General features: G+C 47.3%; 2 protein-coding genes across 2 annotated transcripts; both read right to left on the minus strand.

The window, feature by feature from the left end:
- Positions 1-4,536: 4,536 nt before the first annotated feature.
- MFSD5 (major facilitator superfamily domain containing 5) lies at positions 4,537-6,914 on the minus strand. The gene is made up of 2 exons (XM_024575592.3): positions 6,742-6,914; positions 4,537-6,149 (listed from the first exon to the last, which is right to left on the minus strand). Exon 2 carries the CDS (start codon positions 6,129-6,131, stop codon positions 4,779-4,781), a length of 1,353 nt encoding a protein of 450 aa, XP_024431360.1. The 5' UTR covers positions 6,132-6,149; positions 6,742-6,914; the 3' UTR covers positions 4,537-4,778.
- Positions 6,915-8,969: 2,055 nt separating this feature from the next.
- LOC123478171 (sperm mitochondrial-associated cysteine-rich protein) lies at positions 8,970-14,654 on the minus strand. Its single transcript, XM_045184041.2, has 2 exons — positions 11,606-14,654; positions 8,970-10,127 (listed from the first exon to the last, which is right to left on the minus strand). The coding sequence occupies exon 1, from the start codon at positions 12,426-12,428 to the stop codon at positions 11,910-11,912; it is 519 nt and encodes a 172-aa protein (XP_045039976.1). The 5' UTR covers positions 12,429-14,654; the 3' UTR covers positions 8,970-10,127; positions 11,606-11,909.
- Positions 14,655-14,791: the final 137 nt, after the last annotated feature.

Here is a 14,791-nt window from a genome sequence, read left to right on the forward strand (position 1 = left end):
CCACCAAATAATTCAATTCAAAACTCTAACCTTGGCAGTTAGCTTTTTTCCCGATGAATTCTATTGAATAATTCATCTTTCTCTACCATCTTCTTTTTTCCTCACCATCAACTTCTTTTAGGAGCTGAGAATCTAGTAGGGAAGACTATTTAAACAAACAAACACCTATGGCTTCTCCAAAGAGTCCCAGCATTGGAATGGTAATATTAATGCAGGTGCCGTGTGTTACAGAGACTAAACACATATCTCTTGTACAGCAAAGGGACCCAGCACAGAGTTCATAAATGATCAGTGAATATCAGTTCTCTCAGTACTCAGTTCCTCTTGCTTACTCTTTGGCAATCAGTGCTCATTTACATGTCATATAGCAAATGTTCTAGGACTTTTTTCCTATGTATTATATTTGATTGTAAACACCTCGAGGGCACAGAACATATCCCTTTGTATTCCTCTTCTATTTACAAGTCGAAAATTCTGTAAGTATCAGGGCTTTAAATTTGAGTCTGGACAAAGGAGATGCTTTCTAGTCCCAGCTCAATTTATTACTAATCTGAGGAATGGGGATACTAAAAACAAGCCTCACTACCTCCCAGGATTTCTGCCAGTCTCAAATAGAAGAGCCTTGAAATGCTTTCCAAAGGCCCTAACAGTGTTTTGTAGCCCTTAAAAAAGCATATGTTATATGTACTGATATATAAAGATGTCAGAGATACATAAATGATTGTTAGAGTCTTCCTGTGGATTTTAATTGTTTTAAAGAGAAAAATAAGATATACTGTGATGTTAAAAAAAGTTATGGAACAGCATGAATAATTCAATTTTTGTTTTAAAAAATACTAATCCACAACATGTAACAATGGTATGAAGAGTGGAATTAAGGAAACCTGTCATTTTACATTTTATATTTCTGTATGTGTATTTATAATATATTCATGTCAATATAAATATATGTATTTTAATATAACATATAAACAGATTTATATTTACACATTCATATTAAATATGTATTTCTGTATTTGCATTTGACTATTTTACAATGATTCCATATAAATTTATTATTTTTAGGATTTTATTTATTTATTTAAATATTTATTTATTTATTTTTAGAGAGGAGACGGGAGGTAGACAGAGAGGGAGAGAAACATCAATGTGTGGTTGCCTCTCACATGCGCCCTGCTAGGAACCTGGCCTGCAATCCAGGCATGTACCCTGACTGGGAATTCAACTGGTGACCCTTTGGTTCATAGGCTGGCACTCAATCCACTGAGCCACACCAGCTAGGGTTACTTATTTTGAGAGAGAGAGGAAGAGAAGGAGAAAGAGAGGGAGAGCAACATCAATGTGCAAGAGATACATCAATCGGTTGCCTCCTGCACACCCCCAACTAGGGACCCAACCCGCAACCCAGGCATGTGCCCTGACTGGAAATCAAACCAGTGAGCCTTCGGTTCACAGGCCACACTCAATCCACTGAGCCACACCAGCCAGGGCCCATATAAATTTATTGTAAAAAAAACCCAAAACCTTAAAGAAAGTGTGAAGTATTTTTATAACATTAGATTTGATCCCAAGCATGACAGACTTGTTTTATAATTCTCTTTTGTGGTTCTGTGGGGAAGTGGTGGCAAAAAATAATAAAAAACACAGGGAGAACTACGGAATTGGGGTTAGGTGAAGAGAGATGGTGAATGGAACCTAGACCCAGCCAAAGGGCCATGGACATTAGCTGTGAAGCCCCTACCCATACCGAGCAAAGACAATTTCCAGAAAGAGGTCATCCTCCAAGATTCAGAATCTAGTACAGTCCTCATGCCCCAATTTTCCTGCCTCTTGTCCATTGGCTCCTGGTTCTTTGTGATGTTTTAACTCTCCTCAGGATCACTTAAAAGCTCCAAATCAAATAATCATGTGTCCAGCTGGATGGAAAGTTAGAAAATCAGGAGCCTCTTAGTGAAAGATGGTGGTGTGTATCAAGTCTGACACCAAAATAACTTTCCCACTTGAAGAGGAAATGAGTTCAAGTGGAACATACTAACATTCTACTCAGCTGCTCACATACCCCAAAGTAGAAGGCCTTTCAGATGGCTGGATACTTCTGTCTGGGCCAGGATCAAGGATAAACACTGCTGAGAATCACCCAACCACTGGGATGCATTGAACAGTATTACACACCATGTTATAGCCCCATCCACTCATTCTCACACCCAAATCTGGATGGGCTTAACTGGATTGAAAAAGTTAAAAATATATATATAAAAGCAAACACTTATGTAGTGCTTATGCTGAGGGATATGTACTATTCTAAGCACTTACATATAGTAATGCATTTAATTTTACAAAAGTGCTATAGGATAGGTAGAAATGACATTATCATCCCCATTTTACAGATGAGGATACTGAGGCTCACATTTGAACCCAGGTAGTCGGGCTTTGGCTTCATGCTATTAACTGGTTCCCTATGCTGCCTCTTAGCAGAGTATCATGAGCAGTATTTTGCAGGCAGTGTGCAACTGCTGAACCAATCCCTTATCTGACCCATATAGACAGACACCCAAAAGTGGACCAGATGGCCAAGGCTACATACTATCACTCTCTTGCCCTTCTCCAGGGACAGGGCTTGGGATAAGGGAGCAGGGCCAGAGGGCGAAAGGCTAGTAGGTGAAGGCCCAGGAGTCAGAAGTAGTATATGTCATAGAAGGGGCACTGGGCAGGCAGCAAAAGGCAAGGTTTAGTTTTGGCTTTACCACTCATTCACTACATATCCTTTCTTTAAGGGAATTTTACTCGTGGTTAAAAAAAAGTCACCAGCACCTAGTAATATAATGCATGGCACATAGTAGGTGCTCAATAAAAACATACTTAAGGCCAAATGGATAATCTCTAAGATAACTTTGAGCTCTTAACACCCTGTGAGTCTGATAGGAAAAAACACTTCCCATTCCATATCACCAGTGCTTTTGAAGAAAGCTCAGCAGGGACAAAGTTAAAGGAACCTCATTAGTCTGCCTTCTATACCTTCCAACTTCCTTATCACTTAGAAATATAGGATCCCCTCATACCTACATCAGTAAATAATTACTGTCATCCAAAACAACAAATCATTAACTTGGCTCTAGATTCTAGTCTAATTGCTGCTAAAAGAGCAGCTCTTGAAAAGCCAGGTGTGAGCTAGCCCATCTCTTCTCCAGACATTCACTGAGCACAGGCATGGGCAAAGCACCCACTTGTGTGCATACACAGGGAGACAAAGGCAAATGAGACATAATTTCCTCCTATCCTCACGGAGATCATAGTATTGTAAAGAGAAAGAAAGTCTGCAACTAACTATGAAATATATCTAGGTACAGCTCGCCAGGGCAGAAATAGGATGTGGAGTTACTGAAACAGACTGTCTTAGCCTCAAGATGGGGGAAGGCACAGGTATCTGTTTTTCCATATTTAACCTCAACTTCTGTTCCCTGCAGCCTGGGTGGGGGAACGTGGCGGGTTTTTTTGTTTGTTTGTTTGTTTTCTATTCTAAGTAGGGGCCTGAGACCACCACCCATTCATTTCCCCAGCCTCACTCTACAAAAGCCCATTCCTGCTGCATTCCTCCAGCACCAGCTGATGTTATCTTTCCACACAAGTTGGAACTTGCAGGTCTTGGAACATCTCGCATCTTCCTGTCTGGGAAGTAGTCTGGGACCCAGAGAAAAGTCGTCAATTCCTTTCCAGAACAGGTGGGTCCCCCATGCCCATCTCAAGCACATTCCAGGACACACCCTTAAGCCTACCCTCCCTCCATCTCCACCCTTCTTAAAGTTGGCTCTGCTTCCCCTGAGAAGCCCAGGTGCTGGTGGGAGGAGTAAAGGCAGATACCATCAGAGGTGAGGCAGGGAGGGACCCACAGAACTGGTGTTCCCACTGGTACTGTTTCCTGCCCTGATGGCTCCCCTCACCCTCACTCAGTCTGGGCGGGGAAGAGTCAGGTACAGACAAGATGTCCCAGTCCCTCAGTCATCACTGTTCTCTCCCCTTGGTAGCCCTTTATTTAGGTTTCATGCAAGGACACAGGACCTGGTGGGCCCAGGTGATGCTGGACAAATAGTGCATTCACAGCCACAGAGGCAGAAGGCAGGTAGCAGGCATGTGCTGAGCTGCAGGCTTCTTCCTGTAGGAAGGCCCTGAATTTGCCCCAAGGGGTGGCCATAAAAGCAGCCCAAGCCCCTGGAATCTTTGTTCAGTGGCTTGAGCATTCACCCCAAGTGCTCCAGAGATTATCTCACCCTGGATGTGGAGCAAGGGTTTTACTTGGCCACTGGGGAGGCTGTCTGTCTCCAGGGGACATACCTATGGAGGACCTAGGAGCCTCAGGCATTTCCCACCCATTCCTGCTGAGAGAAAATTCTACAACTCTCAGTTTAAGCTGGATACAGTCTTAGGCTAGAAATATAAACTTTCTGCTGGTAACCCTACCTCTATCCTCAAAACCTCCAGCTGCCCTCCTGCCAGAAACTACTAAGGTAGATACAGGTCAAGATGATTAAATCAAATCAATGATCAGTTAAAAGTGTTTATTTTTAAATGAAAAGGGAAAAGGGAGTAACACGGAGGCAACTGTAGGCATGTTCTTTCCAGGCCATCGCCTCCATGTGTTCCCCAACCCAAAGCACTGGCAGGAGGGGCCCCAACAACAGGCGGAGGGGCCAGATAATTGCAGTCAGTCACAGAGAAATCTGTACAATCCTGGAAAGGTGGGATTCAAGAGTCTGTCCCAGCCCCCTTGTCTTGGAACAGGGTTAGAGCTCAGGGGCATAGGGCTCCCCAGTGGGTGAGGGCACCCGCAGTTCGGCATCGTGCCTTACCACGGTGAAGAGCCCTACCACTGCCAGCAGAGCCATAACCATGACAGCGGAGCATATGCTGAACATGTTCCGAGTGCCTGTTTTGCGATCACTGTCATGGAGGACTAGGAGCCCCAGGCAGGCCAGTAAGTGCAGGGGCACCCGGAACCAGTTGAGTACACCAGCTTGCTCTGTCTCAGGGATGACTTTTCTTCGCAGGAAGCTCATGCTGGGAAAGTAGAGCCCACAGGCCAATTCGATAAGTAGGAAGGCTATGAAGGACTCCACGGGACTCTCCTGGCCTGGACTGGTGGAGAAAGTCAGCATGAAGAGGGAGAAGACGACGATGAGGACAGCAAGGGAGAGTAGGTGCATAGGCTGAAGGTGGTACCTCTTGGAGGTAGCGATGCGATACAAGGAAGAGCCGAGCAGGCTGGCTGCCATGAAGCTGGAGAAGATGATGCCTAGTGGAGCCCCATGTGGGTCCAGCACAGGTGTCCAGAGGAAAACAAAGATGAAGATGACACTTTCAAACAGGGCCTGTATGATACCTAGCAGCAGCACACGGCGGTCTGACAGGAGGCAGCGCAGGCCCCCAGCACAGGTCCTTGAGAAGGCACGCTGCCGATCATAGTTCTCTCCCCAGTTGCGAAGGGCCAAGGCTCCAGCCAGAGCTAAGAGAGGGATGGCAGCCACAAAGGGCGCTACAGGCCCCAGTCCCATCCAGCAGGCCACAGCTTCAGCTGCCACACCTGCCACTACAGCCAGCACATAGTTCCAGAAGGCAGCTCGGGCAAAGGTGGCTGGGATCCACTCAGCAGGGAAGTCATGCCGCTCCACGTGTTCATGGATGTACCAGGCCTCGAAGGCAGAGAAGAGCAGGGCAGTGGACAGCCCACCAAGTGCTCGCCCTACCAGCAACACAAAGTAGTCCCGAGAGAGTTTGGTTAAGCAGCACAGAGAGTAAGTGAGGGAGAAGAGGACACAAGACTTTTTTCGACCTAGCCAATCCACAAGGGAGGAGGCTACCAGTCCAAAGAGAACTGTGGAGGCAAGACCACACACATAGAGGATGGCAATTTGCCCTTCCAAAAAGTGGTAATGCTGATAGAGTTTATAGAGGTAGGGGGCCTGAAGCCAGTCAGCTGCCAGGGCCAGGAAGTAGACCTGATAAAAGTCCAGTTGAAACCGAAGGAAGGAGGGGTTGCTGCAGGCCCTTCCTGGGGGCTTAGCCTGGCATCTTGACAGTTCCAACCCCAGGCAGGAGACCAGGAGGACCACAAAGACGAGGTAGGCAGTCACCAGCATGGCGGGCCGCCGGAGGTCCTGCGAAAGAAGGGGCTTTGAGAGTCATATCCGTTGCCCAGGCAGCACTGTCAAGGGGCTGGCTGTTTAAGCAGAAGGCAGCTCCACCCTACCCCCCTGCCAACTGCCCTTCCCCAACCCTCAACTCCACTCCCCCAGAACTCAGACCTGAGGGACCAGTTGGGTGGGTGGGAGGAGTGGTCCCACCCGCCAGAACGGTCTCCTAGGACACTGGGGGGTAGGGAAAGGTGAGAGGATCGGGGAGAAGACTGAGCATTCGCGCTAACCATGCCTGGCATAGCAAAGAAGTCCCCTCAATAATCCCATCCGCTTAAATTAAGAGGCAGCTGCCCGCTTCCACAACAGCTTCCGCATACTTCCTTCAATTACCTCCCATCCTTTCTGGGGAACCCGTTTTAGCCCTAAATGTCTGGGCTTCTGTTCTGCGCATCCCTCCCGCAGGCGCGGGCCCCTAGAGTAGTTTCACGGTCACGCGCGTGCATCTCAGATTCCCCATCCTCCAGGTCACGGGCACCCCCTTGCGCCCCCTAGCCCCAGCCCAGCGCCCCAGGGCCGCCACACCCGCTCGCGCCTTACCCAGACCCCGTCTCACCTGCTGCCCCGGTCTGCGGGGACACTCCGGACACGTCCGGCTCCAGGCCGCCCGCTACCCTGCCCGCTCTACCTCCGGCTCCGGCCGGGGTTCTAGCAGCGTGCCCGCCCCTCACAGCCTGCTTCCGGGAGCCGGGTAGGCCTCCGGTCGCCGCCATGATGGTCCCGTCACGTGACGGGGGCGCGGCGCTCAAGCCCCGCCTCTGCTCCTTCCCTACCTGCGCGTCGCCAAACTCCCCACGCCCGCGGCGGCACCACTAGAGCCGGGAGAGGCTGTTGTTCTCGGTCCGGCCTCGTCCGCCGCCTTCCCGTGATACCCGGTCTTCTGACTCCCATATACCTGCTGGGCCACCCCGAAGTAAGGGCTCATTTAATCTCTCTTTCAACGTGCCGTAGGTTAGAGAGCGCGGCTGTGCCGGGGAAAGTGTCCGCAGTCCCAGAGAACCCGGGGCTGGAGCTTCCCGGGGAACACCGCTGCCCTGGGCGGAGATGGACTCTTCTGTTCTCCCCTCTTTCATTGCAGTGCTCTCTAACCAGAAGTTCGTATGGCCCAGACACCTGAGGGAGGCGGTGTGGTGTGAAGGACTTGGACTCCGGCTGCAGACAAATGCTCAAGTCCCACCTCTGTCACTTAACCAGCTGTCTGACCTCGGGCAAGCCACAAACTTCTCAGTGTCCCAGTTTCTTCATCTAAAGTCAAAAGAGAGCAGTGCCCAAATAAAAAGGCTAAAGTTCAGCAGGAGCAGAGAGTTAAGAACTTCAGGCCTGGAGCGAACCGCTCACCTCCTGCTACTTACCAACTGTGTCACCTTGGAAAATTTTAGTATGATCTTGACACTCTCCCCAGTGGCTTCCCATCTCACTCAGCATAAAAGCCAAAATCGTTATAGTGGCCCCAAAAACGCCTCTGTTCTGTTCTCTACTACTTCTCTGACCTTATCTACCATTCTCCCTCTTACTCCTACTCTGTCTATACTGGCCACCACCAGGGCCTTTGCACATTGTGCCCTGTAAGGTTCTGGTTCTCCCAGATACCCACATGGTTCCTGCCCCCAGTGCCCCAGTTCTCTGTTCAAATGTCACTCTATCAGAGAGGTGTTCCTTGGCCTTCCTGTTTAAAATAGCAACACCACCTCCATCCACCATAGTAACCTACCTGCTTTCCTTCTAACTCTCTATGAGGTCTCCTGTGCTGCATTTTCTCCACGGCACTTAATACCATCTGGCACACTAGATGTAAACTGTTCGTTTATTTATTTACCATCTCTTCTCCCTACAGGTTTATATCTGCTTTGTTCACTTGTATTTCCAATACCTAAAACAGTTACTGGTACATAAAAAAAAATCAATATTTGATGAATAAATGAATACATTAATCCATGTGAATTTCTTTAAAAGTGCTGCCCTGTAATAACTATTAACACTTATCAAATAGGTTATTAAGTACCTAAGCTCTATTTTAAGAAGTCCTGGGCCAATGGCTATAGGTGAATTATGTCATTTAACTGCCACAAAAACCCATAAGGTCAGTACTATTGTTATCCCCCAGAGTTGGGAAAGTTACGTATGTCCAGAGTCACATGGTAAGAAGTAGAGTCAGAAGTGTGACCCAGAGCTTTCCAATTCCAAGTTTGTATGGTTTCTGAGAAGATTAAATAAATATCACTTAGTTGCACAGGTGATTAGTACATGTTGGTTTTCTTTATACTAAAATTTAGAAGGTAGAGGGTGGGAGGAACCAGGATTACATCTCAAGAAATTTCTTTGATAAAGGAACAGCTGAGATTTATAGCCAAGCTCCAAAGTGCCTTCATCCCTAATTGGCAAACTCCTGTCGAGCAGAAAGTGTTCATGGTTCCCATGCATTCATACAGAAACACTCAGACTCAAAAATCATGATTTCCCCACGGTCATTCAGGGAGTGTCTGCATGAATGACCCAAATGCCCTCCATCCCAGTCCTGGGCTGAAGCTCCTTGAACTCGCAATGCCCAGTCCCTCAATTCTGGGTGGTCTTTTCTTTGAGGGTGGAGGTCATCCTAAATAAAGGCAGGGAGTGGGACAGGATGGTCTCACATCCCTTGCCTTCTGTTTCCCAGGACTGAGGCCAGTTTTCTTCCATTACTGAGTTGCATTTTGTTTCAAAACACCTAACAGAGAGAGACTTAAAGCAAGACTATGTTTTTCAGGATTATTTTTGTTTATTTTAAGAACTATTCAAGATATGTTTATTCTTTAAGGTTCCTCTGGCCCTTCAGAGCTGTGAGGCACAGCTGGGAAAAGTCCTAAATGTGAGGAACGTGCCAGCAGAGGCCTGGAGGGGATGAAGGGCAGCCTGTGAGCACAGTCCATCTCTAGTACATTCTTCCAGTAGAGGGCAGGGAGAGCTGCGTGTGAGGAGTCACACATGGAAGGTCTTTCAGGGCAGGTGGGGAGGATGTTCTAGGAGTTACTAGGAACGATGTTTACCAGAGGAGCATCATTTAAAACTTTTACTACAAAAATGTTCAAACATACACAAAGGTAGAGAACATAATTTCTGTGAACCTTTGTACACTTAATTCAACATTATTGAGTCGGCCACTCTTTCTGTCCTTTTTTATTTGCCAAAACATTTAAAATTAAATATGTCACTTCACTCCATACTTAAGTATGCATCTCTAGAAAATAATCTTTTTCTTTACACGACCTCAAAGCCATTTTTATATCTAACAAAATCAACACTGATTCCTTGGCCTCACAAATATCCAGTCTATAATTAACTGTCCCCAACTGTCTGAAAACGTCCTTTTACAATTGGGTTGTCCAAATCAGAAACCAAACAATGTCCTTGTGTTCCATGCGGTCGTTGTCTTTCTATGTCGCCTCTTACCTCCTCCCCCTGCTGCTGCCCCGTACCTCGCCCAGCCATTGACAATTCAGAGAAATTGGGTCAGATTTCCTTTAGAATATCCCACATTCTGGATGTGTCTTCTTAGTTCCTCATTGTGTCATTTAATTTGTTCTTCCATCCCCATTATTTCCTGTTAAATGGAGATTAGCTCTGGAGTTTTGATTAGCATCATGTTCAGTGTTTTTGTTTGGCAGGAGCCCTTCATAGGTGGAGCTGAATGCTTCAGACTGATCACATCAGGAGGTATACAGTATGGCTGTGCCCCTTTTCACAATGCTAAGATTCACCAGGGGGGTCCGGTGGTGACAACTTGATCCCTCCATTGTAAAGTTGTCCATCAACCACGATCCTTGTTTCATCATGGAATATTCTTGTTTGATCAGTTCACTAAGGGTAGCAAAATGGTGATTTTTTTCTGACTCCATATTCCTTCCATATTACTTGAAATTCTTCTGTAAATAAGTTTTCTCCACCACTTACTGTTATTTGGCTATCCTGAAATATAGTTTATACAGGGGAGGCAGTATAAATGCTTAATTCTTTTTCTTTTTAATTGCCAACTTTCAGAATAAGTTGGGAGAAGCATTATTTTTTATAAAAGTTTTGGGCTTAGAGCTGAACAGGGATGGATGGCCGGGATAGTAGGTGGCGAAAGGAAGGACTATTCTGGCACCTGTATCCAGCCCTCACTCGCTCCAGGGTGTGGGGTGTGTGGGGTCACTAAAGTGCATGGTGTCCTGACCCTTGGACAGCAGTAAGATGGTCATGAGACAGGCCTCCTGTGCAAGGTGCTACAGGAGGTGGGGGGAGTGCAGGAGAGAGAGAGAGAGAGCGCCAGATAGGGGCAGGCAGAGAGAGGGAGAGGTAGGAAGTGAAAAAACAGCTGGACACAGAAGGCTGGAAGAGAGAAAGACAGAAAGGGAAAGAGAAATGAGAGATCACGAATGAAGTATACGGAGAAGCAGAATAGGACAGCAAAGCAGAGTGATGTGAGGTGCACTGAAAGAGGAAGAAATTAGACGTGAAGACACAAATTGAGACAGGAAAGGGGAAAAGAAAGAGATGCATATGTTAAGTGTATTTTAAATTAGAAGGGGTAATAGAGGGAGGGAGAATTAGAGAAATAGAGAGTGGGGAAAACACATGTCAAGACACAAGATAGGTGAAGGCAGAACGCCCCAGTGATAGAAGAACACAAATGGAGAGAATGATCTAGAAATATAGAAGGAAGGATAAACTGAAAGATAAACAGAGATAGAAAGGAAAAAAACAAGGGGTTCCAGAGACGGAGGCTGAGAAAAAGAAGACCGAAAAAGACTATAGAGTCAGAGAACTTAAGAAATGTGGAGGGGGGCTCAGCAGCTCTCATTTTGGGGCCTGGTCCTGGGTCCTGGTCCTGGACTCTCACTTCCAGCTTCCTCTTGGAGTCTTCTTCCAACCCCTAGTCACACCCCCGGGGACAGGGGACTTATGACTAGCTATGTGTGAACGGGATCATTGGGAACCTGAATCAAGGGCTCCCAGCTTCCCTCACCCCCATGCCAGATGAGCATAGATGTTGCAGATGGGACTAATCCTGGAAGATTGAGGTCATGAGGCTGGGTGAGCACTCAGAGATTTGTAAGATAAGACGTTCAGGCAGAGAGCTCCAGATTCCTCGAAGCAAAGGACCATGTGTGATGCCATGATATCCAAGGGAAGGGAGGAGCCAGAAACACTGCTCAGCCTCCTCTTCTGGTCCAAGAACAACTGATCATCTTTGCCTGAATGAAGATGAGAGGTAAGGGGTCCAGAGACTCTTGGGTCAGTCAGAAATATTGGTGAAGGACCAAGGGGCAAAAAATGGCCCCTGGACAAAGGATCCCCTACCACCTCTAGAGGAAGAATTTACCTTATCTATGTGAACTGCAGAGAAGCCAGGAAGGGTCTCCAGGGGAGGCTGTCAAGAGGGGGAAAATGGCCAATTTGCTCACCTTCAGGGGCCTTGGAAGAGGATCTGAGAAGAGTTTCCATTCCAAAAGCTGCAGAAGAGCAGAAGAGGAGTTTCTGGAACCAGCAGGAACATGCCCAGAAACTAATTTCAAAGCAGATGCCTGTTCTCACCCCCAGGACTGAGGGGGAGGCCAGAGGCTCCGAGCAGCCTTCTGCCTTTACCTTCTGGGTGAGGGGTCTAGGCGAGCTCCGTCACACCACCCAGAGCGTCTGCCTCCTGCTTGAGGAAGCAGCTACAGAAATGCCCCGGCAGCCTGACAGTCTCTCTAGGGGGCAACTGCCCACTTAGACTATCAGACAATGCCCCTGAGAGGTGCGTTGTTGTCCTGTGAAGCAGCAACTGCGGTGGCCAACGGAGCCTGGAGGCTCCCAGATAGGCCCTTGGCCACAGCCACAGTTGTCACTGTAGCCCAAGCAGGAGCTGGGACAGGCAGATAGGCCCTTGGGACAAGGGTAAATGGGGCAAGGTGAGGGATGGCAACAGGTCAAGTGAGGACCAGAGCATGGGACACAGGGGCTATGGGGACACGTTGAGAGAGGACAGGCAGGGCAGGGAGGGCAGGTGCAGGTGCAGGGTGGGCCAGGGAGTCTGGGACAGGAGGAACAGGTAGTTGTGTAAGAGGGATAGGCAGTGCAGGAGCAGGTGGGAGGAGGGCAGCCAGGGCAGGGGCAGGCACAGGCAGAGGAAGGACAGGATAGACGAAGAGAGGCAGCTGGAGGGCTGAGCACAGAGGGTGCAGGAGGTTGTTGGTGGGTGGCCTTCTTGTTTCGAGGCCCCAGACGTAGGCCCAGAGAGAAGTCCATTCAGCTGCAGGAGCGGCCAGGCTGGGGGTTGGGTAAAGGGGAGGGCATAGAAAGAGTAGAAGGGGCAGACAGGCAGGCAGAGGTGGGGGCAGGATTAAACCTAAGACACTGCTGAGCTTACTGAGCCTTCAGGGAGCTCAGACCTCCCCAATCAGCCCTCCCTTTCCAGGCCTGCCCAGCAATGCTCTCCTGTGGCCCTTCTCTCCACTGAAAACCCTCCAACTACACCAGCCCAGAACATGTTCTTCAAATATGACATACACTTTCATGCCTTCAGTCCTTTGTTCACACTGTTCCTTCGGCTTGAAGTGCCTTTTCTCCACCTGGCTAGGTCCTATAATCTCTGAAGTCTTTCCCTTTATTCAAAAAGTATTTCTTAAGCTCCAGGCACCTGACATCTGCTTGGCTAAGGACCCTAGCCCATTACTCTCTAGCCCTGGTGGCCAGACCAGCTGCTTCAGTCTCCCAAACAGTCCCCCAACGGGACTTAGGGAAGCAGCGGCAGCAGCAGAAGCAGCACTCTGAGACTGAGCCAGGGATGTTGGTGGGAGGTGGCAGTGGAGGAAGGATGCCTGGGTCTTGGGTGATTCCAAAAGGGGCAAGGCCCAGCTGTAGGCACGGGGATGCCCAGCTGTCTCTGGGAGACTGACAGCCAGCTTGGATAAGACAGACACAGCTAAGTCTCCTCTCTTACAGAGCTCTCATAAAAATGAGGAGTGACGTGGGATGGAGACTAAAACCAAACAGGTAAACAAACAAATGTATTAGCTTATTTCAGAGCATGCAAATGGCAATGAAAAAAAATAATAATCAGGATGTTGTGATAAAAAGTGACTCAGAGAGGTGGATTCATCAGACAGAGTGGCTAGCCAGCTCCCGAATAGTCAGGTATGACAGACAGCCCCTAAGGGTCTGGGGGGAGATAAAGTCTATCCAGCCCTGGCCAACCATGGGAGAGCTGCCTGAGGCGGAATGGAATCCAGGTGTCTGGCCTGTGGAGAAATACAAAGCTGAGAAGGAGATAAGGAGTGCTGGAGATCGCAATCTAAAAATGTGGTGGTCAGGGAAAGTGCCATTGAGAAATGACATTTCAGCAAAGATCTGAAGAAAGTGAGGAGTGAGTCACGGAGACATCTAGTGGAAGAAAATCCCAGGGAGGGGAGACAGCAAGAGCAAAGAGCAAGGAGGAGTCATGGCAGAGGAACAGAGCGAGGCGGGGGGCCTTGGGAGTCACAGCGGGGTCTTGGGTCTTAAAGAAAGAAGGAAAACCACTAAGAGTTTCAGGCAAGAAAATGTATGGATCTTCTTGATCTTATGCCTGCCTTTGGTTAAAATGTTTGCTTCCTGAGAAACTAGTTCAATCATTTTGGAAAAATGTTTGGCCTTATCTGACAAAACTGAGACTGCCTGGACATATACTTTGACTCTTAGTTTTATAGCCTCGAAAATCTCTTGCATGTGTGTGCTGGGAAACAGGTACAAAAATGTTCTTAGCATTACGATACTCCAAACCGAAAACAATTCCCACATCCACCAACAGTTGGGTAAAAAACAATATTGGCTGCTATGGTAAACAATACGGAGGTTCCTCAAAAAATAAAATAGAACTACCATGTGACCCAGCAATCCCACTTCTGAGTATTTATTCAAAGAAATCCAAAATACGAATTTGAAAAGACATGTGCATTCCTATGTTCACTACTGTAGCCAAGATATGGAAATAACCCATGTCTCCATTGATAAAAGAATGGATAAAAAAGCTGTGGTACATATATACAATAGAATATTACTTGGCCATAAAAAATGATGAAATCTTACCATTTGGGACAACATGGATGGACCTAGAGGGTATTATGCTGAGTGAAATAAGTCAGACAGAGAAGGACAAATGCCGTATGATTTCACTTATATGTGGAATCTAAAAATCAAAATAAATAAACAAAACAGAAGCAAATTCGTAGATACAGAGAATAAACTAAAGGTTGCTAGATGGGAGCAGGGTTGGGGGACTGGGTGAAAAAGGTGAAGGGATTAAGAAGTTCAATTTGGCAGTCACAAAACAGTCACGGGGACGTAAGTGCAGCATAGGGAATACAGTCAGTAGTATTGTAAGAACTATGCATGGGGCCAGGTGGGCACTAGATTTATCAGGGGGATCATTTAGTAAGTTATATAAATGTCTAATCACTGTGTTCTGCACCTGAACGGAATATAATATTGATGTCAACTGTAATAAAAAAATTTTAAGTAAATAAATAGAGTGTGGTATATTCGTGCAACTGGATGTTATGCAATAATGAAAAAGACAATTATATGCAACAGCTTGGGTATATCTCACAAAATAATTAAGACACGAAAGAGTA

This window comes from Desmodus rotundus, chromosome 3, assembly GCF_022682495.2.
Source record: "Desmodus rotundus isolate HL8 chromosome 3, HLdesRot8A.1, whole genome shotgun sequence".
NCBI lineage: Eukaryota > Metazoa > Chordata > Mammalia > Chiroptera > Phyllostomidae > Desmodus > Desmodus rotundus.

Coding starts and splice junctions, on each gene's coding strand:
- MFSD5 (XM_024575592.3), bottom strand. CDS start 6,131: ATGCTGGTGACTGCCTACCTCGTCTTTGTGGTCCTCCTGGTCTCCTGC.
- LOC123478171 (XM_045184041.2), bottom strand. CDS start 12,428: ATGGACTTCTCTCTGGGCCTACGTCTGGGGCCTCGAAACAAGAAGGCC.